General features: G+C 38.2%; 7 protein-coding genes across 7 annotated transcripts; 5 read left to right on the top strand and 2 right to left on the bottom strand.

Moving 5' to 3' along the window:
• Positions 1–4,180: 4,180 nt before the first annotated feature.
• GCK72_024044 (uncharacterized protein) lies at positions 4,181–6,895 on the top strand (the record flags this gene model as incomplete). The annotated part of the gene is made up of 12 exons (XM_053735688.1): positions 4,181–4,259; positions 4,304–4,389; positions 4,444–4,548; positions 4,607–4,816; positions 4,967–5,158; positions 5,206–5,313; positions 5,503–5,617; positions 5,663–5,772; positions 5,821–6,089; positions 6,142–6,366; positions 6,556–6,674; positions 6,723–6,895. The coding sequence occupies 12 exons, from the start codon at positions 4,181–4,183 to the stop codon at positions 6,893–6,895; spliced, it is 1,791 nt and encodes a 596-aa protein (XP_053579254.1).
• Positions 6,896–7,243: 348 nt separating this feature from the next.
• On the top strand, positions 7,244–8,003 carry GCK72_024045 (uncharacterized protein; the record flags this gene model as incomplete). Its single annotated transcript, XM_053735689.1, has 3 exons — positions 7,244–7,336; positions 7,385–7,491; positions 7,820–8,003. The coding sequence occupies 3 exons, from the start codon at positions 7,244–7,246 to the stop codon at positions 8,001–8,003; spliced, it is 384 nt and encodes a 127-aa protein (XP_053579255.1).
• An 83-nt stretch (positions 8,004–8,086) lies between these two features.
• Positions 8,087–8,396, top strand: GCK72_024046 (uncharacterized protein; the record flags this gene model as incomplete). The annotated part of the gene is made up of 2 exons (XM_053735690.1): positions 8,087–8,261; positions 8,323–8,396. 2 exons carry the CDS (start codon positions 8,087–8,089, stop codon positions 8,394–8,396), a joined length of 249 nt encoding a protein of 82 aa, XP_053579256.1.
• Positions 8,397–8,778: 382 nt separating this feature from the next.
• On the top strand, positions 8,779–10,268 carry GCK72_024047 (uncharacterized protein; the record flags this gene model as incomplete). Its single annotated transcript, XM_053735691.1, has 7 exons — positions 8,779–8,887; positions 8,941–9,050; positions 9,099–9,222; positions 9,271–9,656; positions 9,711–9,848; positions 9,921–10,022; positions 10,074–10,268. The coding sequence occupies 7 exons, from the start codon at positions 8,779–8,781 to the stop codon at positions 10,266–10,268; spliced, it is 1,164 nt and encodes a 387-aa protein (XP_053579257.1).
• A 102-nt stretch (positions 10,269–10,370) lies between these two features.
• On the bottom strand, positions 10,371–11,973 carry GCK72_024048 (uncharacterized protein; the record flags this gene model as incomplete). Its single annotated transcript, XM_003118261.2, has 8 exons — positions 10,371–10,631; positions 10,676–10,807; positions 10,856–11,005; positions 11,050–11,166; positions 11,216–11,365; positions 11,415–11,647; positions 11,691–11,803; positions 11,870–11,973. 8 exons carry the CDS (start codon positions 11,971–11,973, stop codon positions 10,371–10,373), a joined length of 1,260 nt encoding a protein of 419 aa, XP_003118309.2.
• A 1,026-nt stretch (positions 11,974–12,999) lies between these two features.
• Positions 13,000–13,578, top strand: GCK72_024049 (uncharacterized protein; the record flags this gene model as incomplete). Its single annotated transcript, XM_003117555.2, has 3 exons — positions 13,000–13,113; positions 13,236–13,345; positions 13,395–13,578. The coding sequence occupies 3 exons, from the start codon at positions 13,000–13,002 to the stop codon at positions 13,576–13,578; spliced, it is 408 nt and encodes a 135-aa protein (XP_003117603.2).
• Positions 13,579–14,894: 1,316 nt separating this feature from the next.
• GCK72_024050 (uncharacterized protein) lies at positions 14,895–21,547 on the bottom strand (the record flags this gene model as incomplete). The annotated part of the gene is made up of 25 exons (XM_053735692.1): positions 14,895–14,923; positions 14,969–15,104; positions 15,151–15,213; positions 15,264–15,337; positions 16,219–16,279; positions 16,328–16,495; positions 16,541–16,711; positions 16,761–16,934; positions 16,981–17,172; positions 17,216–17,306; positions 17,354–18,003; positions 18,050–18,349; positions 18,394–18,577; positions 18,624–18,944; positions 18,989–19,203; positions 19,249–19,607; positions 19,656–19,755; positions 19,802–20,041; positions 20,090–20,420; positions 20,468–20,715; positions 20,762–20,849; positions 20,923–21,032; positions 21,079–21,313; positions 21,359–21,431; positions 21,481–21,547. The coding sequence occupies 25 exons, from the start codon at positions 21,545–21,547 to the stop codon at positions 14,895–14,897; spliced, it is 4,680 nt and encodes a 1,559-aa protein (XP_053579258.1).
• Positions 21,548–23,550: the final 2,003 nt, after the last annotated feature.

The raw sequence follows: 23,550 nt of genomic DNA on the forward strand, positions 1-23,550 counted from the left end.
GTATTTCTTTTCTGATAAAACCTTGCCATTTCTTCACGCCTGGCCGCTCTAATCTTCTCGTCATTTTGACACTTTTGCAGTCAATTGGTGAATAGCCGGAAGAGCTACAAACCCTTGCATTTTTTTGTTTACATCAGATGAGTTTATTGCTATACTCGGCCGAGACATGACGTTTTGCTTCTAACACACCGGAAACGAATGTGGAGTGCAAATGACGAAGAACACAATGCTAAATGATGTTATGAACATGAGGTGAAAAAGACATAAACATGGTGTTCAATTTGACAATGGGTAAAACCTAGGGATGAATGAACCGGAAAAATCCAGAGGAGCGGCGACACAGGTTCGTACACACTCACAACACACGAAAAAAACGAGACAGGGAGTGTTCGGTGCTTACCGTTCAGCTCATCTTTTGGAGTTGAGAAACAGTGGGGGTGGTGGACTAAGTTGCGCCGACCACACATTGTCTCCGTCATTAGTCACTTTGCCCTTGTTGGCAAATATATGTTTTTTGGATTGATCGCGGCGCCGTCCGCTCAATTCATGATTTCGTAACTAACTTACTGTAGGAGGAACTCAGATCATCAATGAACAACGGAAACAATAAATCAGTGTCAAGTCGATTGGTAAACGAAAAAGGACAGACTGAATTGAATAGGGTGTGGCACTTGAAAATTGAATGGAAGAAGAATATCGCCCCCTACGACTGCATGCCATATATTCTTGACGCCCTAATACTGAATGCTAAATGCCAAGGACAAACCGAAACGAGGACGCGAATAGAAAGAAAAGAGAGAAGGTTCCAGAATCCCCGAAACACTTTAGTCTGGAAAATGACAAGTGAAAGGGAAAAGAGAAAAAAGAAGTTCAATTGAAGTATTAGTTAGTGAAAGCGACGATTTCTGTTCTTTCGGCCTTTACAGTGTACACTAACCAGTTCAATTCTACAGTTCCATCGTTCACATGAACTTTTCATGCAAGTTTCCGAGAATGATTACGTCAGCAATTTTTATTCAAATTTGGAAATTGATAAGAAAATTCACGAAAAGTTTAGAAAACAAAACCACTCGGTTGTTTATCTTTGCGAATCGTATAGTATTCTATGGCCGTTTGTGCAAAATGGTTTGAAAGTTAGAACTACGTCAGCAATCGTACTGTGAAGATAAGCAAGTGCTTTGAATCAATTTTGAATTGCGAAATTTGAATTTCTTTTTCAAAGAAATGATAGGAAACGGAAATGGCTTTTAAAAATCGTATAGTCTTTTTACAGTTAAAAAAATTTGACGGTGAATCAACTGAAACCAAAATACGATGTCGTTAACCTACGTGTTCCCTCCGTCATGTTACAATTCAGATTTGCATAAATCCTCGGTTCATTTGCATATTAGAATCTAATCCTCCAACAACGCATCTCACAAAATCACAGTTTTTGACTGTAAACTTGATTGATTCATCGGAAGGATAGGGATAGTGACAGGAAACGAACGAAAAACAGAAAAGAGGAGAAAACGAACACACGGACGGCGAAACACCCAGAGACAATTTGGGGCGTCAAGATGAAGAGGTAATGAACGAATGACCCACTTTTCATTATATGCAGTTTTTCAACATAGAAAAGAAGAGTGGGTGTTAACTTATCGATGAGTAATCGGAAAAGGGACAGAAAGAAGGAGAGAAAAAAGATTTGATGACTAATAGAGGAAGATAGAAATGGTTACGAGAAGATAAGACAGTTGGGAAACACCCTCAGATGAAAACTTCTGAATGACAAATGGTTCATGAGAAAATGAATTGGGGGATAGGATCATTTCAAATAGATCATCTTCAGATGAATCAATTACACAGAAAACATGTTTCGGTGAATATCAAAAAGGTTTTTTCTTAACTCACGTCTGATTCGTTTTGGAGGGATGTGATCAAAAATCACTTGTTTGAAAAAAGTCCACATGAAACACACTCATAAAGCGTCTGTAACTGTTAGAACAGAATATGTGTTCAAAGTCTAAGGTTATGTTTTGAAACCGCACTAATACACTGGAAACTTTATTTTTTGACTTTTATTTCTGAAAGAAGGAAAAAAAAACTGAAATCAAATGTTAAGTTATTTAGATAATTGTTATGCTTACTGCAATCCTAACAAAAATTATACAAGAAATTGTTCTGATAATCGTAGAAACCTTAAATAAGAAAACTCAAAAAGGGGAACTTTTATACTTAATTTCTTTCATGAATGAATGAATTAGAAAGTGCAGGTCAGATTTTTGCTAACTTTCTATTCAAAAGCAACACCGGTTCTTGTCTTGGATTATTTTTGTCTGCTATACAAAATGATTGGAAGATTCAAAAGTATAGTATTGATTTTAACAGAGGTCAACTGTCATCCTACTGCAAGTACTAAATTTGTGTCTTCACATTATTTTTCCCAAGAATCCACATAAAAGAAAACTTCTGCCAGAATTCCGAAAAAGACTTAATCACCAAACCACATCTGGTCCAGGTGGAAGGTGATGTGTTATTAGGAGCGTGATTTTTGAAAACGCGACACATAAAATGGTCACTGTCCAAATTAAAGTGGAAAAATATAATGCAATGGAAACTTTACTAGGATTAGTTTACAACGGTGGAGGTAGTAAATTATCAAAGACTATGAAAGCAGCTGTTTTCAGGTTTACTTTTATATTATCCTTATAAGTCGACTTCGAACTCTTAAAAATATAGTTTCCGCCCGATAAGAACACCTTAACATTACAACTTCCCCTTAACACTTTAGTAATGATGACACGAATCAACACAAAAATATTTGCATAAGTTTTTACGTCCTCGACGTCAATAAGATCAGTGTCAGGGCGAGAGATCGAATGTATAGTTGACCTACATGAACTACAGTTTTTTGGAAAAACTTTAGTAAAAAGTAATACGAGTCAGTCAAACAATTGAAATATGAAGAACCTACAGCACACAAAAATCGTACTCATTCACCCAAATATAACAAAATGAATCGTATATTGCGCATCGAAATCGTCGTGATGATTCGTTTTCAATTGTTGTTACGCAAACAAAACTAGTACTGATGCCACAATTGTTGTATAATATTTATCTTTTCAGTATGCAACTTGCATCGCACTCACTCAATTTGACAATTGTCCGCAATGATTTTTTTGTATCTATTCAGTAACGGTAACGAGTAGTTGAAACATGTTGGACAGGTCTATTAGAATAAATGGATTAGAAAAATCGGTTATCGCTAGATCTGATTCAAACTGGAAGTTTACAGGAAATAAAAAGAAAACTGGAATGTTTTTAAATTCAAAAAAAAAGGTTTCTTTCACAAATTATTTGGAGTCATTGGTCATTAGAGAATGAATGAGTAAAACATATTTCTCTGGAATCATGATATAAAAAGCCTTTTGTACAAAAAGATTTTTCTCTTACTCATTTTTTTAATTGGGAAAATTTTATATGTATAATGACAGAATGCGATACTCCCCATAAAAACATTATCAACTAAAAGAATAATACAATTTTTAAGGAGATACATGAATAGAAGAAGAGTTGCAAGATGTGCATAAAGCTTCTATGCGTCTATTTTAGTTGCGTAAGAGAAAAGGAGAAAGTGGATGCGAAAAACATTTCTGGTCTTTGGTTTCGAAAAGCAAACACGCAAATAACCGGTTGTAAGTCTTTCTGCACTTTTACAAAAGGTTCCCTAAAATTACATTCTTTTATCAAGCAATGTATCGGAAAGATGTTTTATACAGAATCAGGTTGGAACAGTTAACTTTAGAATGCTATGAAAGTGTTACTACACTACTACAGTATACATTGATTTTTTTTCAAACTTGCCATTGTCAAAGTCAAAGTATGAATCAAATTTCATGCAATATCAAGAACATTAGACGTGTCATTGCTTGAAAGAAACAATCCATGCCAATTTTGGTCCGAACAATGCTCCGAAATGACGCACCCCTCTCTCTTTATCGTAAATCGACACACACTCTCCACTGTGTCCCCACGTTTTGCCATCACTCTAAACCGGTTGTTGCGTGTCTTATTCGCTTAATATCTTGCCATCCGCAAAGAAATGTAACATTGTGGAAGAATTTTTTCGACAGAACTAATGTTATTGATTTTATAGTTTGCATGCAAGTGTTTTTATTTCAGAATAGCAATATCGTCAATGGGTTCCGTTGAAAAATTAACCTCGGATCTACAAGCAGAACGACAGAAACTTGCGTTGTATGAGAAAAATTTGAGAGGTAACTGTTTTATTTGTATCAAGATTCAAATGAACTTTTTTCAGTGGCGGTAGAAAGTTGCAAAGCGTTAAAAGCGGAAAAGGAGAACTTAGCCAATATTATTGCTGGTTTCGCATGTGCAGAAGTCAAAGTATGATTTTTAAATATTAAATCTGATTAATCTCTTATATTTTCAAAATTTCAGCCAGGATCCACCGATGTCAACGATTTGAAACAAAAAACTGCATTACTCACAAAGGAATTCCAAAGTAAAGAGAATGCGTTGGTCCTTGCGAGGAATTCTGTGTTGGTGAGTGGGTCACCTATTGATTTTTGGATGAGTCCGTTCCTGTACTGTCTCCTTGCAGAAAGAAAACCAAGAACTGAAAAAACGGTTGGCTGAAGCAGAAAGTATACCCAATAGTCTATCCACTAAAAATGGCGACAGCAGTTTTCATGTGGCAGAGTTGGAACAGAAACTGCGGAAGGAGATGTTGATGACAAGGAAATATGAACAACGATTGCAACAGTTGGAAAATCAGCTGAAGAGTAATTCTACCAGCGATAATAAAATGGAGGTGAGTATATACTCAACAAGTATTTTCTGAAACATATCATACAAAAAATTTGCGAGTTTTTGTATGAACCCTCAGGGAGAAAGTAAACTTTGACTAATAGATGTAATTTTTACAAACTGCAGTAAATATCACAAATACCACGTTTTTCAGCTGGCCAACAAGCAACTAGAAGCAGAAAGAGAACAGTTCAAGAAGCTATACGAAGATGCTCATGGCCGGTCAATATTCTTGGAACGGAAGTTTGCATCACTTCAATTGGATCAGAAACGAGACGAAGAGGAAGCTCCGAAAAAACTATCTTCAGCGACAATGGAAGACGATGCGAAAATCTCAAAGTTGGAGGTATCGCGTTTATAATTAGTTGCTTTTCATCAAAAACTTGATTGCAGAGTCAAATAATGAGTCTTTCACAACGGTGCGACGCCAAAGAGGAGGAAATCTCAGAGTTGTCCTCAATTATTGCAACACTCAGAGGAGAGAACATGCAGCTCAAAGAGGTAGAGATCTTGCCTTACTGGTAGCTCAATATCATCAACAAAACAAAAGTAATTTTGGAGCGACTAGTTTGAAAATACATCTAGTCATGTAGAATGAAGATTAATGTACGCTAGGAACTATCATGTTCATGAAAAGATTGATTACTCTGTCGCTTTCTCAATAGTTTATACTAATTTTATTCATTTCAGAGTCTTGAGCATGTTGAGAAAAAAAGATCGATGTCACCAGTCGACGAGTTTTGGTTTCGAGATGGAATGAGTGAAGAGTATGAGAAATTCAAAAAAGACAACCAAAATCCTCTCGGTAGGCTGCCATAATCAAAACAAAAATCACCACTTATATTTTCAGAATTCTGCTGTCCGACTCTCCGGGATGATGTTCTTGTACTTATTGAGAAGGCTGTTCAAGACAACGCAAAGTCGGATCAAGTGAAAAACCAGCAGTTACAGATAACAAACGTGAGTTCTAAAAAAATAAATAATATGAAATCGTTTGATTTGTTTCAGTTGGAACGAACAATTCGAGTTCTGAACGACAAAATCAATTGCAACGACTCGTTTCGATCTGACATAGAGAAAAAGTTTGAGAAGATGGAAGAGGATATTTCACAACGTGACAACGAGATATCTATTCAAAAAGAAGAAGTGAGCAGAATCAAGGATAGTTTGAGATTGGAGAAGAGTAAAAGGAATGAGTTGGAGGAGGAAGTACTCCGTCAAAGACGCTGTGCCCAAGAGGAAATTGAATCAAGAGACCAAGAAATTGAGGCGTTTAGGTAAGGGAGTGTCTAAAGAAAGATGCGAGGGAACATAAACGTTCTTTTTCAGAAAAATGCTAGTGACACTGAGACATGAAAAAATGGAAAGATCGCAGAATCCGCGTAAGATCTCAAGACACAATCGTTCTTCAACACACGATGAAGATGCTGCTGCTCGGCGACGGAGCAGAACATTCTCCCAAGACGACACGACAGTTCCAAACGACCCCGACTCAAAGAATGTGTACTACGAGAATCAACTCACAAAGAAGGAGTTCGACATCCAGGAGTTGAGGTAAGTGGGAGAGATTGTCTCATAATCGGAAATGCGAAAACGCCACAGCCAATGATTTTTTGTCGTTGGCTACGTTTCGAGAAGAAGCCATTTCCTGAGAGCGCGTTTCATATGTTGCTAGGACACGTTTCCCGATTTCTCTGCTCCTGAAACACTCGAAGTCTCCCCCGCACAACATTTTTCTTCCAGGAAACAACTGATGGATGTCGAAATACGTCTTCGTGAGAATGAATCGGTATCCATGTCGCGTCAACTGGAATCCGTTGCTCGAAACGAAGAAATGACGGAGAAGGTTCGCGTATTAGAAGGTATACCGTCTGCTCTCTAGTATTGTATCCATATTTTCATTCATTCAGGCAAACTTCAAATGTTATCGTGTACGAGTGAAATCGACTACCTCCGCAATATATTCACCCAGTTTCTCCATTCAATGGGATCGCCAAACGCCGCCAGCAAATCTATACTGAAAGCAATGGGCAGCGTGTTGAAGGTTCCGATGGCCGAGATGAAAGTGATTGATAAGAAATAGAGTAGATTTGTATCAGAAATTCATCTTTTTTTGTGTTGTATATACTTTTTTCTTTTTTATCAAGAAACTGTGAAGCTTCACGGGTTCAGCGTCTGCCTTGGTGTATTAGTATTCTGGTTCATATCAAATTTTGTGGATTTTTCACTTTTTATCGCAGTGATAATTTGGTTTAGTTATTTTATAGCTTTTTGTGTTTAACTCATTTAATATTCAGTGATAAGAAAAATATTTTCATTTTTTGGTTTTGTGTTGAAATTGGTTATTTGAGGTTTCATACCTCCTGTTGTATCTCGTTGACTTTCAGAAACTTCAAAAACCTCATACTCATCAATATTGAGTTTCAGAAACATGAGCAACTACCGATACTCAAAATTAAATGAAGAAGAGATCTCTTTAGATGAAGTGCCCTCATCGGCTGGTCAATTATTATCTAGACAAGAGGTAGGTGTCACTAGAGATTGTATCTGACGTTAATTTTGCTAATTACAGCAAATAATACAAGAACAAGATGAGGAATTGGAACTTGTGGGCAACTCGGTACGGACATTACGAGGGATGACTACAATGATTGGTGATGAATTGGATCAACAGTCAATGTGAGTTCAGAGAAGTGGTTTCCAGAAGCATCGACATTGTGGTGACATACCTCTTATTAGATAACTGTAATGGATTTAAGTTCTGATCCGGATCTTGCTCAGGTCTTGCAATTTCGAATGTTTCTCGAATTATACCGGATGTTGATATAGATCCGATCAAATTTCAGTCAAGTGTTGGTTATGTTTTGATCGGATGACGGCTGAAAAGTAGCACTGATCAAAATCCTCACAACACCCTAACGATACATAGTTCCCGTTGTTACTTCAGTATACATTTCGACTATTACCTACTTGCGCAATCAGTATTTGCTAATGATTCATATTACAGAATGCTCGACGACCTTGGACAAGAGATGGAATACGCGGAGACACGACTGGACACTGCGATGAAGAAAATGGCAAAGCTGACTCACCTGGAAGATGGTAAGGGACAATGCAACAATATGTCTAAAAGCTTCATGTGGCTGTCGGAGCAGTTGTTTTTGATCAAACGGTTGTCTGAGAACATATAAAATTTGAAATTGTCACATAACAAAGCAGAAACAATCGCCACCTTTCATTCCTATCTCCGGATTTTCTAAGATAAACTCTAAAAATGCAACGTTTCTCTTTCGAAGCTCCCAATCCACCTATTCCTTACTATTCCACCCCGAGAACTAACGGTGCCGCTCATTCTGGCATAGATAGAGAAATATTCAGTGCTTGCCATCCACATACTCTCCGTACTGCTCCACTCGCATGCATTCTAAAACAATGTGCACATGACAAAGGTTGCTTAGCCACCGGAAACATTTTCCTCACTTGTCCTCTATTCAAATCTATTCTTTACAGAGTCAAGTCAATGCAAGATGATCATGGTGCTCTCGGCTCTCCTTTTCTTCCTCGTGTTTATTCTCATCATCTAACCTGCTGCTCTCCGTTTACTTTTTGTTTATTCATCATTTGCCTTTTCTTTTTCTCAGCCTCCTCAACGTTCCATTTGTTAGTAAGCTTACCTGTCAGTAGATCATGTCAAGACTCTTGATGTCCGTATCGGGTGTGAAGAATTTTTTTTTTTCTTTCAAATTTCTATTCTTCAAATAAATATATTTTCTGTGTCTTTTTTATTTGTTGGACACGCCATAACAATGTCGTCTCTCGCTTCCGATTATCTTGAAAAGTAATGTTATTATCGATTGAGGTCTCAACTATGCAAACACGTCGAACACGTTTACAACTTTCTCTTATCGCTACATCATTTTGAGAATCGAATTATAACTTTTAGATGGTTATACGAAGGTTGTGATCATGCGTGTTGTACGTGTTTTAGCAGTGTATATATTTTCAACATTTTATTCGGTAGCAACAAAGGATGAAACCGATCCGAAAGGATATGTACTGTTTTGTCCCTGCATGGGTTAGTTTTCACATTGAAAATGAAACTATTTCATAATTCCAAAAGTTTTGCAGGACGATTTGGAAATCAAGTGGATCAGTTCTTAGGAGTTCTTGCGTTCGCCAAATCCTTGGATCGTACTTTGGTTTTACCCAATTTCATTGAATTCAAGCATCCGGAAACCGTAAGTTTTTACACAAAAGATCTTTTTTCTTGAAAGAAAAAATTTCAGAATATGGTCCCGTTTGAAGTGCTTTTTCAAGTTGGCAGCATTGCAAAATACACTCGAGTGGTAACAATGCAGGAGTTCACTAAGAAAATAATGCCGAAAGTTTGGCCACCAGAGAAAAGAAAAGGTATTAGTCTGATTTCAGTGCATTTGAGTATCTTCAAACTATTTTCAGCATTCTGTTGGACTCCCCGCAGAGCCATCTACGACAAAGAAGCGGAACCTGGTTGTCACGCTAAGGAAGGGAATCCATTTGGACCATATTGGGATCACCTTGGTGTCACTTTCGTCGGTGATGAATATTTCGGAGATATTCCTGGTGGTTTCGATTTGAATCAATTGGGAAGCAGGAAGAAATGGGACGAGAAGTTCAGTTCTGAGGAGTTCCCAGTTCTTGCATTTTCAAGTGCTCCAGCGGCGTTCCCATCTAAAGGAAAGGTGTGGAATATTCAGAAGTATCTGAGATGGTCTTCAAGAATAACAGAACAAGCAAAGAAGTATATAGCTAACCATCTTCAACGACCATTTGTTGCAGTACATTTGAGAAATGATGCCGATTGGGTGAGATTTTATTTATTGCAGATGAAATTCAATATTCAAACCTTGAGAATTTAGGTGCGAGTATGTGAACACATTGACGTCGAAAAAAATCGCCCACTATTTGCTTCTGAACAGTGTCTTGGAGAAGGTCATCATCTGGGAAAACTCACAAAGGAGATGTGCATCCCCAACAAACAACAGATTGTGGATCAGGTACATTATATCTGTTAATAGTACTTAAAGGATCAGGTACATTATATCTGTTAATAGTACCAGCAAGTTCAGATTGTGGAGAAAGTGGGATCGATAGGAGCAAAGTCGGTGTTTGTGGCCAGTGATAAAGACCACATGATAGATGAAATCAATGAAGCACTGAAGCCATATGAGGTACTAGTGCCCACTGGTCAATCTCTAATACCTAAATAATTCATTTTTCAGATTGAAGCTCACAGACAAGAACTAGACGACATGTACACTTCACTTGCGATAATGGGACGAGCGGATTTGTTTATTGGCAACTGTGTTTCTACATTTTCACACATTGTCAAGCGAGAACGTGATCACACTGGACAGACCCCCAGACCATCAGCATTCTTTGGAGTCCATGCAGCTAAAAGAAATATAGAATTGTAGTTTTATGTTTATTGATCTCAAAAAAATCAAAATGGTTGTGAAATTGGATTAATAATGAATAACACTGTGATAAATGATTTGAGAAAAACTTGTGATAAAGAACTATTCGATGCAGACCTGCTCCTCAGAGAAGACAACGACACTTTCCTTTTGTTTATTCTCGTTTCTGCGAGTGATCCACCAGACCAAAACGACCGCAACGTGGGCCAAAACAAGAACTCCTACCGAAATCCATAAAAAGCACTCTTGAAGACCATTTGGCGCTTTTGATTTCAGAAGAATGCGGTGCTTGATGATTTCCGGATGAGGTCCATGAAGAGCTTCCAGGTAATTGAGGTCCTCGTTGTTGATTTCGATTAGTTCCTGGAAATTTAAAATGAAATAGATATTGGCTTGAAAATGATTACCGAATCTTGGTTGATAGTTCGCATCTTTGGAAGTTCAGTCGCCTTAGGATTCATAGGAATTTTCACAAAGAGATGCTTGGAATCCACCATATGGAGTGTGCTGTTGTGTCCATAAATGGTGAACTCATGCTCCTGTAATCATATCTACTGTTTTCGAAAAATCATTTACGAAAATATTACTTTCAAATTTGAAGCAACAACTACGAATCCGTTGTCAAAATTTCTGACAAATAACTGGTTCGGAGTTAGTGCAGCAACTTGGTCGCATTTCTCATAGTTGGAAACTGAGCAGGTGTTGTTTCTCGAAACCGTACACTCTTGGAATGTTCCCTGAAAAACATTAATATAAGAAAAATTGTCGTATTATCACTCACGTAATCAAGACAGGAGTCAACCGATATTATCTCATTGCCAACTGCCACAGCCCATTCCGAAATGTTTGTGTACTTGTATATTGTTCCGAGCTCCGTGAAATTTCCGACGGAGAGAATCTAATATCTTACGATAACCTGTATTACTATTATTACATTTAACAATTACAGATTTCCTTGTTCCAAATTTTCGGCCATAATTTCGTCTTCCGCATGCATAAATCTCGGCGTTATTCCGACTGGTACACTGCAGCTTTTTGACTGCCATTGCGGGCCAGGCCTGAGTGATGGACTCATAACCAAAGAATTTCGTCATTTCCTGGAAGATAACAATGTATAGTGTTTTTGTGAGACTTGATGATACATACGGATCCACTCCATTTCAGCAAACGAAGAAAAGAATGTGGTTTAGCGGGGAGACCGTTCAAGAGTGTCAATCTCAATTCAGTTGAATCTTCAAGAAACTTGTTATTTCTTCTTCTAGTAGAGCTGGCATTTGATTTCTTTAGCATTGTCGGAACTTCTTTGATGTCTCCTGGGTGCTGGCCGAAGATCCACTTAAGGACTGGAAACTGATTCAAAAAGCGCTTTGAACGAGTTTCTGAAAAATAAATTATCGAATTCATTTATTCATTCGCACGGACTCAGCGATTGACATGTAGTTGAGATCATTTTGGAGGTGTCATAGTTTTGGTTTGGGCCAGGATGAATGAGAAAGTGCGCGCAGGAGTAGACGGTGTCTTCCGTGTACTCCACTCTGAAAATATCATATTACCATCGTAAAGACCTCTTCTCCCTTTAGATGAACAGATGAATTACTCACGATGCTGGATTGTTGTCCCCAATGATGAACGGCTGGCGAGTAGTTGAGTTGGCTTGACATCCTACGAAAGCAATTAAAAGCGAAAGAAGAACCCAAGTATTCATTCTGAAAATAATGAAGACGTTGACACTTAAAAATGAAGAAATACAAAATTGAATAGGTGAGAAACAATGGGAAACTGTTTGAAATATTTGGCACTGGTTCTACATTCCAATTTTTGTGTAATAGTGTTACTCATGTTTGCAGATGACTAACAGTCTTCCTAACGGCACCAAGATGTTCCCTATAATTTTTAGGAAAATTTAAACAAAAGAAGAGTAGGAGGACCCATCATATCAAAAAAATTAGAGGAAAATTCAATCAATTCGCGAAAAAGCGCTCGTTATTCAAGGCTGTCCTATTTTTTTAAAACTAGAAGCAAAATGTGGAAATTTCAGCATGAAAAATTATTTTGAGTTTTCTTTAGACTCTCCTACGTGAATCTGCTAATTTAACTCCTAAAAAAAGCCTCGAGTTGAACAAACGAAACAACACCGACAGATGATAAAATTCAAATGAAAGATGAAGAGCGTCGATGTTCGAAAATGCGCACCACGATCTCAAAGGAAAGTAATAGCTCTATGAATACCGACTAGTCTCGTGATGTCTGGACTCTCCATCCTCAATCAGTGTTGTGAAGACAACATCTGCCAAAGTCTTTCCGTCGCGTGAACTGTTTCTTTTGAATGAGGAGGTGTTGAACATTGCGAGCAAAGATTTTCATATTAGATAAGCATATGGAAGATTTCAAAGAATACACTTTTACATTCACTTATTACACTCTCTAATTTTGCTAAATGAAAACAAGGTTGTCTGCTGCGGAGTTTAGGATAAAACACAATTTCAAAAACCACGAGACACATTTAAATGTAACGGTGTTTCTTATTCTGAATTTTTAACAGGGCCGAAGATCAAGATTCAGAATATCACTGCGCTCTGTTGAAAACGAATTCTGATAGAATCTACTGGAACACCAATGATATGAGTCACTGCACCAATTTTTGTTTTTGTTCTCGAATCAAGAATACTTGATTTTAATTTTTCATGGAAGCTTTGTTTCATCAAAGCTGAGATACAGTCTTGATTTCAGAATGCGTTCCACTCATGTACCAGATGTTCATGCGATGGCTCTGGCTATGGAAAATGAAGTAGCTGTTGGTGTACCTCAGGATGAACCGGTCATGGGGGGAGACTTCGAAAGACGGGTAAGTTGCATTAGTTCATATTTTAATAGAATTGAAAGATATATTATCAGATGTTATTTTGAAGAAGTTCATTAATTTTTCGTAATTAAAAGCAATATAATAATGACTCTACCTCGTTATAGCGCAGAGCTGGGAGCGTTCACTTAAGACACATCCGTCGGCATGTCCCTGAAGAAGTACATGATGAACTTGTAGAATCGTTGCGAGTTCATGTCGAACAATTCAATCGAGGGTATTTTAAAACACGGAATGGAGCAAAATAAAACATCAAATAATTTCAGATTCGAGGTACAAGTCGGTCTCACCATCTGTCGTATTCTCTACGACTATCCGTACTTAGTTTACGGTTTCAATGACTTCTTGTGGTCGGACATCGAAATCACTCGTGGACTTGTAAATGGCACTCCTCGTTACATCATCTGGAAGGAGGGCCGTGGAATGGTTGTATTTGATTGTATAACTTAATAATTATATATGTCTCTTTTTAGATTGTTCCAATGAGAGAGCAAGAAGATGCGCAAAACAGACAGGAAGAATAATCATGAAGAATCGGACGCTTCTTGATAGATGTTCTTTATCAAACTTGCAGTCAACTCGTTTTTGTAGTTTTTTATATTTTTCTTCTTACTCATTCTTAGAAACTTATCCTAATCATTCCATGACCAAGAACATTACTGGTTCAACGCTTCAATCATTGCCCACCCAAGATTTCCATCCATTTTTGTTGTAAATAAACGAAATTCATTGTGATTTGTGATGCCGAGTACAAAAACTTTTTACTGTAATTGACAGAACTGTGCATATTTTTAGTTCCCATTTTTATCTAGAGGCAAAGTTGCAATAATTATGTAGATTAAAGAGAGAATTTTTTCTTATTCGATATTGTAGAGCAGTTTATATACGAACAGCCATCATAAGGCGTTTCAAACTGCGCTCCATGGCAAACAAGTTATACAGTCGCGTTTGATATCAAATGTTGCCACGTTTGTTTATTTTTCTTGGAATCAAACATCTATAAGAAGCTTTTCTTAGATTTTTTAAATCAAAAGTTTTCGGAAAAAAAAAACATGTTTTTCTTCGGAACCAATTTCAGTGGAATTTTGCACTTTTTAACGTTAAAATATTTTTAATATGTTAAATGTGGGAATTACAAATATACATATCTCATGTAAACTTTTCCAGGTGGTGAATCATATTGTGCCTCTGTCGTTTCTACTGTTGTCTACAGTTTTGCTTATCTGAGGAAATGAAACCGGACAATTTTCTCGATTCAGGTTTTCTTGATCCGCATCTTCTTGATATAAGTTTTCTCGATCCAAATTTTGCTCGTCAAGATATCGCGGTGAATGGTTTCTTAAATCCTCGTTTAATCTTCATAACTTCTGTCGGTTTATACATAGTTATACTGAACATTGTTCTGCGCAAAACATTGAATTGGTTACGTTTTGTTCCTGAAAGTTTTGCAATCAGCACAAGTTTCAAAATTGACTTCTGTTATTTTAGAATCATCAGTTTATTTTATTTGAAGTAGTGGAACAAAGTGTGAATGGTCTAACACCTTCAATGAGTTAGACTAAATTAGTAAAAGCAAATAAAAGAAAAAAAAAACACAGGAATGGAGAAGCAAAGAAAAGTCACAGCCGGTAAAGCAGTTACAATAATAGCAGATAGAAGGAAATAATGTTCATTGTGAATTAATTAAAATGTATCGTGTTGGTTTAGTCAGTTCGTCCCGATTTTAAAGCAAAATAATGTTGACATGTACTATTGAGGCATCGTATTTAGTTGATTTTGAGATCCACCAGGTCACCTGAAAGAAAACTATTGAAAACTGAGCGAGCGGCGGAAAGCTTACCATTTTGCAATTTCTTTGAGGCAAATTGGTTGTTATTTTCTAGTGGAAGGCAGAGCTTAACTCCCATTGACATGCCATTTGCAGATCGGGAAGGGGTACTCTCTTCATTTCCGTTTTTTACATCTTCCGTTGGAGACTGAAAATATTTGAACCTTTTAGGATATTTCAATAAAAATTGATACCATTCTTTTTGCGGCGGAGAAACACATTGTCTCAGGAACTGTTGAAGATCTGGTTGGAGCAGTCTGAGAAATTGAATGTAATGAGGTTTAGTTATCCTTATTTCGATAGTTACCTCAATCTTTAGAGAATTCGTCTCCTCTATGATTCCCGTTAATTTATCGTTGTATGGGCTGATAATGCTTGTCACTGAAAAATTTCAACATTTAGTGAATAGATAAAACCATGAAAACTATTGGAACACATAGTAAATTGAACTTTTCCCTAAAGCTCGAAACATTCTCACGCAGACAATGTTGGGACAAAATTGACTCTAACAGGAATCGGACATTTTCCACTTTTGTTTATTATTCCAAATAACTGGTTATAATAATGTCATTAAATTTGAACCATGGTTTCGTTTTCCATTCTTACCATGCTTGAACATTCAAAAACTGAAAAATAGATGCAAAAACTGAACGTGCAAAGAACATGCAAAAGGAAAGAACTAATAAAAAACTGCAGCTTATCTCTTGGGCACGGAACAAACAAAACCTACACTTTCCAATGCAAAGAGGTTTCAGATTAAGAGATGTAGGTCGCGCTGAAAAGTATGTTAGTGGTTGAAATGGGAGGTGAAGTGAGAAGAGGATAAGAGATATGTGTTATTAGTTATCTATCAGTATTATAGGTTTGATGAATAGATGCAACAAAGACAATCGATATTAGAGTTTTTATTCAATTTCATCGTTGTAAGTTTGGTCTCATTCTAAGAAGCAAGTCTTTTGAAGAAGAAGAATAGAGAATTATGAAGCTTTTCATGCTTTCTGAAACGATCCGCAGTGCAGAAAGTGCATTCAATTGACCTGATTTAAACAGCAATCATCGGTGCAATTCATATCACTTTCTGGGTTTGGATAGAGAGCGGAAAAAATAGAAGTGAGAAGCATTAGTTGTGAGTTTGGTGTGAGGATTTTTGATTGCGTTATCGTTTTTCGGCAAAGGTGAGTTGAAAGGAAACCAAGTTGAAGCGGCGCGTTTCCAGGCGATTGGAAAAACGAGCGGAGAGCGGATAATGAAAATAAACTAACCCATTGAGTTCGATGAAGAAATGCTCATTGGAGTGTCTGATCGTTTTTCCATCCCGTTTATCTGAAATCACATGATTCACTTAACAACTGTGCAACATGCGAGACAAACCTGTCCGGCTGATGAGATCGCATTCGGCAGACTAACTGCTCTGTTCATCCTCAAGGAATGCATTGGAAGCCCAAAATTTTGAATACGTTGTAACCGCTCTTTCTTTGTCAACATGTTGGTAATAGCCACTTCTTGACGGAGTCTATCCAGTTTGAGCATTGACTCGACCTGCAACAACCTATCTATAAATTAGTTCTTGCTTGTTATCCTTACCGCCTGAATGCTTTTAGTATAAGCCTCAATGTAATTGAGTGTCTGTTGTTGATGCTGTGATTCTGTTGAAGACGTTGAGCTACGAGAGGAGCCGCCACCTTGCTCGTCTTGAGAAGTGTCCTTGGCTGCCATCATTGCAAGTGATGAACGGTCTTCCATGTCTTGTGACGACTGTAACAGTAAAAAGTGTATAAGATACAGTATCCTTTGAATAGATTACCTTAGGAATGTGAGCAACAACATCATAATACAAAGATGTCCGATGAATAGTTTCCGTTCCTAACATCTTTTTGAAGAACTTCTCGGTCAGGCTTGGTTTTTTGTAGATTTGTAGACAGATCCGCTTTCGAAGAACAATATGCATCGGGCACGGATGAGACAGACGGACCATAATCTGAAATTGAATAAATAATGTCGAAATCCGATTATTATTCAAATACTTTGACAATAGCATATATTCTGTCATTACTGTTGGTTGGAACGTTCAGAGCTGGAGTGTCATGAACGGAAGAGTCCCAAGAGCAGGTAGCGACGTGGTCTTTGTCATCATATTTATGAATTGGAAGTAGCAATAAGTTTCCTTCTGGCTCCAAAGGAAGCATTGAGTGTAATCCAGCAACTCTTGGCACATTCTGGAAATACTCATAGAATTACTGTTTTTATTTGAGTTATTACCTCATCACTAGTCATTTCACCGGTCATATCATCGGAGTTGAGATCTAGGAAAAGTACTGGGATATGTCTTTCGACGCCTTCTGGGGCAATCCTGTAAACCGTAAATATGTAATTTTTATCTAAAACGTGTGACCATACCAATCACATGGTGCACCTGGAATACATGAGTTTGGCGCTGGGCATTCCACAGCAGTCCTTTCTTCCGTCAACGCCACCCACTGTCCCATCAAGGAATGCTCCCGATCTAATTCTGCTTCTGATTTCCCTGATTTAGCGGACAATGTGTCTAACTGATGTTGCAGATAAAATTGCCTTGATTTCAATGCATGAGACCATTGTTTTCTGATCTTATCTAAATCTTCCTCCTGATAGCTGTCAATTGATTTGGAGTTGTTTGGTTTCACTGCCATAATAGCTCCAATACTAACAGATGTGATGCTGTCAATACTAATTGGAAGTCCATCTGGTGCCGCTACGTTCACTCCAACCACAAGTCGTCTCTGCTGTCCTTGTTTCAACTGATAGATTCCACCAGTCGCCACATCATCAGCACTTCGAACTTCCACACTTGTCCATTCACCATTATCATTCAATTCTCGGACTTCTGTCCACATTTCCAGTCTTCTAGTGACTTCCATCCACCGGTTTTGCAAGGATTTGCATTTCTCATCAGTATCCAGTACACGTTCTTCAGGGTGGCCACAGATTCTATGACCCCAGACTTCAATCGACAGAGCATCGTCTCTCACGTACTCCATGAACTCTTCTGTGACCATTACGTTGAAGTCCTGAATAAAAAAAGTTTACTGTTGAACTTCATTATTTTCAACTAACCCTTTGGTGTTCGAAGATCACAGTAGTAGCACACGAAGAATGGTTGGCTGCCTCGTTAGCTGGTGCAACAACAAGCAGTTCAGAGATGTTGAAGAACGAGTATTGGCAGAAAACAAAGTTTGAAAGCTTTTCCGGAAGTCCAGAAGCACGCTTGATTCGTACTCGGCAAGTGATAGTTTTGCCAAGAAGTGATTCTGGTCCGCTACTAGTCTGATTATCAATCTCTTCTTGAGTCACCACACGGAAGATCTGCACATGGAGACGTCCAGCCACTTCTCCTTGTTGGGAAATTATTGGAACCTTCAAAAATATAACTTCAATGAGCTTCCGCTTAAATAGTTTACCTGATAATCAAGGCGCAGGTCATGGAAAAGCACTTCCAGGAAGACGTTGGCAACTCCGACAAGATTATGATGTTCTTGACTCTCAAAGAATGGGTCAATAACCAAAGAAGAGCATTCGTTCATTGGGATTCCAGCAGTCTTCATTGGTGATGCATTGGGTGTTCCGTTCAATGACTCACTTGCTCTATAAAAAGCATATTTCTCAGAATACTTCAGTAGTTTTAGCTCACCTCGAGTATCCATTCAACATGTCATTGTATGTGTCTCTCATATCCACCAATCGACTTTCTAATTGAGAAACTGTCCAGAACTGACTTCCACTCATTCCTTCCCGGCGGACAACAATGACTGGTTCACAGACAAATTGACCAGCTTTGATTTTAATAGGTCTCAAGTTTGAAGCCGGTATTTGCAATGTGACATCATAGGTCGTTTGACGTTTTGGTTTCTTGTTCAACTCCTTGGAAATCATATTGGCTTCGCGGACCAAAGCATTTGCATGAATCACATCTGCTTTTAGACGTTTCAAGGATTCAGCAAACATTTCTTCTCTGAAACAATAATATAGAAACCAAATTTGCTTTTTTAAACTTACTTTCTCTGCGCCCAATAGAAGAATTTGCTTTTCACAGACTGCTTGGGGTTAGTTGGGAATGGGAATGGCGGTAATCCAGTGGGTGTTGTAATTGGAGTCGGTAACCCAAATCCAGGGGTCATCGGTGTAGACGGGGTAAACCCTCCTGCAGTCAACGACTGAATGTACTTCTCGAATGCTTCGTATTGTTGCTCGAGTGCCGCTTTTTTGTCTTCCTGGAAACAATTAATTGAGGATTATTTCTTGCAGAACAAATCTACCTGATGTTTCAGTGTAACACTCTCCATATACTGATCAACTGCTGAACTGATGGGGTTTGCATCATTGACCTCATGCCAAGCGTCATTGTAATCGAACATGGTGCTGTCCTCCATTATGGACTGTTCCATATCCATCACTTTTGGACAGTTCACTTTGAAAAAGTGATTCATTCCAACCAGCATTCGATTTCCATTCCGGAGAAGAGTCCGATCAGTAATCTGTTTTCCATTAACACAGATTCTACATTCCGAGGACATTGGAGCGACAAACAGACGCATTCTGCCACCATACTCGTCAATGGTCAATTTTGCATGACGTCTCATTATACCAAGACCTCGAAGGACAATGCTTGTTCGCTCTGTAGCACTGTTTCGTACTTCAAAACAAAAATGAACGCTTTGTTTACCTTTCTCATCGTCTTTCTTTGATGAATCATTAGAAGACATAGAAAGTCCAGAATCTCGACTAGTTTCCAGCTCCTCTGAGTTACCAATAATAGCAGAACCCTGAATTTAGATAATTATATCAGAGTGGTGTGAAGAAAATCATTACGTTTATGTAATAAACCAAAAGTTCGTTCAACGATGGATCAGCATTCATGTTGACAAGATAGAACCGATCCTTTTCGACCTTGATTCCACTTGACTCGATTGAAATACCAATTTCCGCTAAATCTTTCTGTCGTTCTTTGTTCAAAGTGTCAGTTTCCTTGAGACGTTCCTCCCATGACTTGTTCATTTGGGCTACGAGACGTTCACTTTCAGCCAGCCTTTCACGCAGTTCTTCAGTCTCCTGAAATTAAAAAGTTCACCTATCAGTCATATTTTGACAGATACAAACCGCATGTTCTTTTTTCGTTTGTGTAATTTGCATGCGAAGAGTCTCCACTTCCTCTCGAAGTTCTCTAATCACTCTGGCATTTGGATCCTCATTGATGATTGCATGATTGACAATCTTCTTAGCGCGGTCGGCATATCTCAGAGTTGACAAAGTCTCCTCATAATTGTCAGCTGCAGGTGACAATGTTGCAATCATGACAGTTCTTGAGTTTCCTCCCAGTGAATCTTTGAGAAGCCATGTCAAAACAGAATCACGATACGGAATGAATTTGTCCTTCTTTGCATTTCTCTCGGCTAATGCTGAGATGACCATTCCCAATGTGGTCAATGATCTGGAATACACCAAATGTTTATTCTTAGTTCAACAAACAACACTTACTTGTTGATGTTTCCTCCTTCTTCCAAACGTTTTCCAACTGCTCCCGTTTTCCCAGCTCTCTCACTTCCAGCCAAATCTACCAATGAAATCTTTGCAACTTTCTCTCCACTGAATCCATTTTCCAAATCATGCAAAGTCTGTGTTACAATCAAGCTGAACACCGCATGAGAACGAGAACTCTCAGCATTCATGTTTGTTGCAGCGACTGTTCTTGACTTGTTACCTTCTTCGAGGAGGTTTGAAATTTGCTAAATAACGACATTTCCTATTTAAGATGTTCATTTTGCGGCAAACCTCAAAAGAATTGACTGCAAGAATAGACAATCCATCAACCATGGGTCCGAGTATTTTATGCTCCCGCACTTTCAATGCTTTGCTTGATCTTCAAAGACGTTTTGTTTTATGTTTTAGTCTTACTCTCTCTTTTTCCATTTCGGAAAGAGAGGATCACTCACTTTTTTGGGTCAAGCAAGTCACGAACTCTTTCATTGTAAATTTCCATGTAGGAGACCTCAATTTTGAATGACAGTGTTGCATTGGAAGTTTCATGAATTCGGGTGAAAATCTAAATGTTCATAAATGAGCCTGTGAATTCTAAAACATTAACTCACATCATTACAGACACGTGGGATGATTCCCGGTTGGTCGGGAGTACCCATCATAGTGTACGATTTTCCGGATCCAGTTTGTCCGTAAGCAAATATGCAAGCATTGTATCCAGAGAAAGCATTTTCAACGACTCCTGACCCCAAATGGTAGCAGACAGTCTCTTGACTTGCAAAATCATAACTTCTTGGATCAGTAGAGCAGAACGAATGGTCGAATGTGAAAGTCTTTGAGTTTTTCCTTGAATACAAGATTCAATATGATAATTGCGTAGAATAGACTTACTCTTCAACTGGGTGGTTAAGTATACATTGCTCCTTATGAATTTTGACAACTGACTTGGTTTTCAGGTCAAGTTCTGGAGAAATTACATCAATTATTACGAAATCTTTGAATAAATATTTTACCTCTTTTATTGAATGGACGAACGCGAATAGCGACTTTGACGGCGCTTTCTTCATCAGGTCCTATCATTTTTCTCAACCAAATTTGAAGATTTCCGGCACCTTAGAACATCTGAAATAGATCTGTTTAGTAAACATTAAAATGCGGGATGATAAAAAAAAGAAGAAGAAAGGTAATCGATAAGGTAGAGAGTATTGTCAATAACGAGGACAAAGGTGACGAGAATAATCAAAAAATTTATGAGGCAATCAGTTATGGAAAACTTTTGACTCGCAACGATGCGATGAAAAAGAAAAGAAAACCCGAACATAATCGGATGGTGGTAGGTAAACGAAAGCGTCATAAAAATGAGAGAAAACTTGGAGAATTTGGATGAGAAAGAATGAAATTGAGAGGGTTTTGTGTGCCTGTTGTTTTTTTGTAAAACTGAAAAAAATAAGATAGAGTGCAATTTCATTGGTGCTGTGCCCGTCTGGTGTGGAGCACATCACTGGCAGAAGAGTCTTCTGTTGGAAGGGGGATTAGTAGTTGTGGGGTCCCCACCAAAAACGGGGCACCAGCGAATCTCTTTTACATGACATATGTATGTAGCGGACACTTTTCCGACGATACTTTGTTCTCAACTATCTAATTCTTGTACAATAAACAAAGAAGTGAAGTAAGAAGAAGAAAAAGAAGAGACAAAACGGGAAATGATGAAGAATGAATAGTGAGAAGTTTAGCTCTTCATGTCAGCTTCAGAAGATGAAGCAATGCTACACGAAACAAACGAAATGAAAAGAAAGCGATTCCAAATGAAATACAATTCTTGTCAAGAAACAGCCAAGTTTACGACACTAATATAACGTGTAGGTGTTTGGTACCAGATGCCCAAAAGATATCTCAGGAGGGCATTGGAAAACTTTTATGGATCCCAAGAGCTTAGAAATGCAGGAACATGACGTAATGGGCAATAAGTCCGAGAGCTCGATCCGGTGAAAAATGATATTCGGAACGCAGCCTCCTATTTTTTCGCTATTGCTGTCCTCCGACTCCCAATCTCCTTCTCTCTGGCGCTCCATTTCTGGCGCCGTTTTCTATCCTCTCCCTCTATTCGTTTGAGCATTCCTTAAAAAAGGGCACGATACGAAACAATTCAGAATGATACATTGGCGTGTGCACCCCGCGCCAATGAACCCGGCCGACCATTAACATTCTCATTTGCAATTGATGAACATCTACTATGCTGATGCGCCGTCGGGACCGCTCCCCTCCCCAACCATTTTTGCCTCTTTCTGGACTCCGCTTGGCTTATTCTTGATAGAAGTGAAAGAACAAGAGCAAAAGATGAGCTGGAACCGGAAGCGCCATCGAACTTGGTTTTTTTCAGTTGTAAAGTTGAATCCAAATCTCAAGTCTGGCTTTGGAACGGCAATTTCCGCGGCATTCAAGAGGGTTAGCAAGTAAAAAATGGGTAAGTGCGATACTTAAGAAAACAACACTATCAAAAAAGCAATTTGGCGCACTTATTTAACAAATATTAGAGACAGTTTTGACAGGAGAAGAGTCACGGAAATTTCTATAAGGTTTAGGCAAGAGGGGTTGACACACTTAAGAGAGAAATGACAGATATAGAAATTCAGTTTAGAATTTAGGCTAAAACTATTTCGGGAACATAATGTTGCCACATATTCAGAAACAACGATGAGTATACACCATGATTTTTGTTAATTAAAGTTTTTGAGCAATGGGAGACTTGCGTCACCTCCATATTGGGATCCTTGGGAATTTAGAAGATGTCACAGATCATCTGATGTGCAATAAATGAAAAGAAAGGGGTCACATCAAATACATGAGTGGGTACATTGACGTGAGCACCCTTCAAAATTGGAAAAAATGTTTACCGGATTTTAAATGGGAAGGGTCAGAGAAGATAGTCTATTTTGAAATAATAAAATAGCGTTACGTATTTTGGGATTTGTTGTCAGAAAAGTGTCAAGGTTCAGAATTGTTATTGACGGTCTAGAATAATGGTAACCAATCATATATTTCTGGAAATTTGGGAATGATCTGTGGTGCGCTAGTCATGGAAA

The sequence above is a fragment of the Caenorhabditis remanei genome, chromosome X (assembly GCF_010183535.1).
Source record: "Caenorhabditis remanei strain PX506 chromosome X, whole genome shotgun sequence".
NCBI classification, from domain to species: Eukaryota; Metazoa; Nematoda; class Chromadorea; order Rhabditida; family Rhabditidae; genus Caenorhabditis; species Caenorhabditis remanei.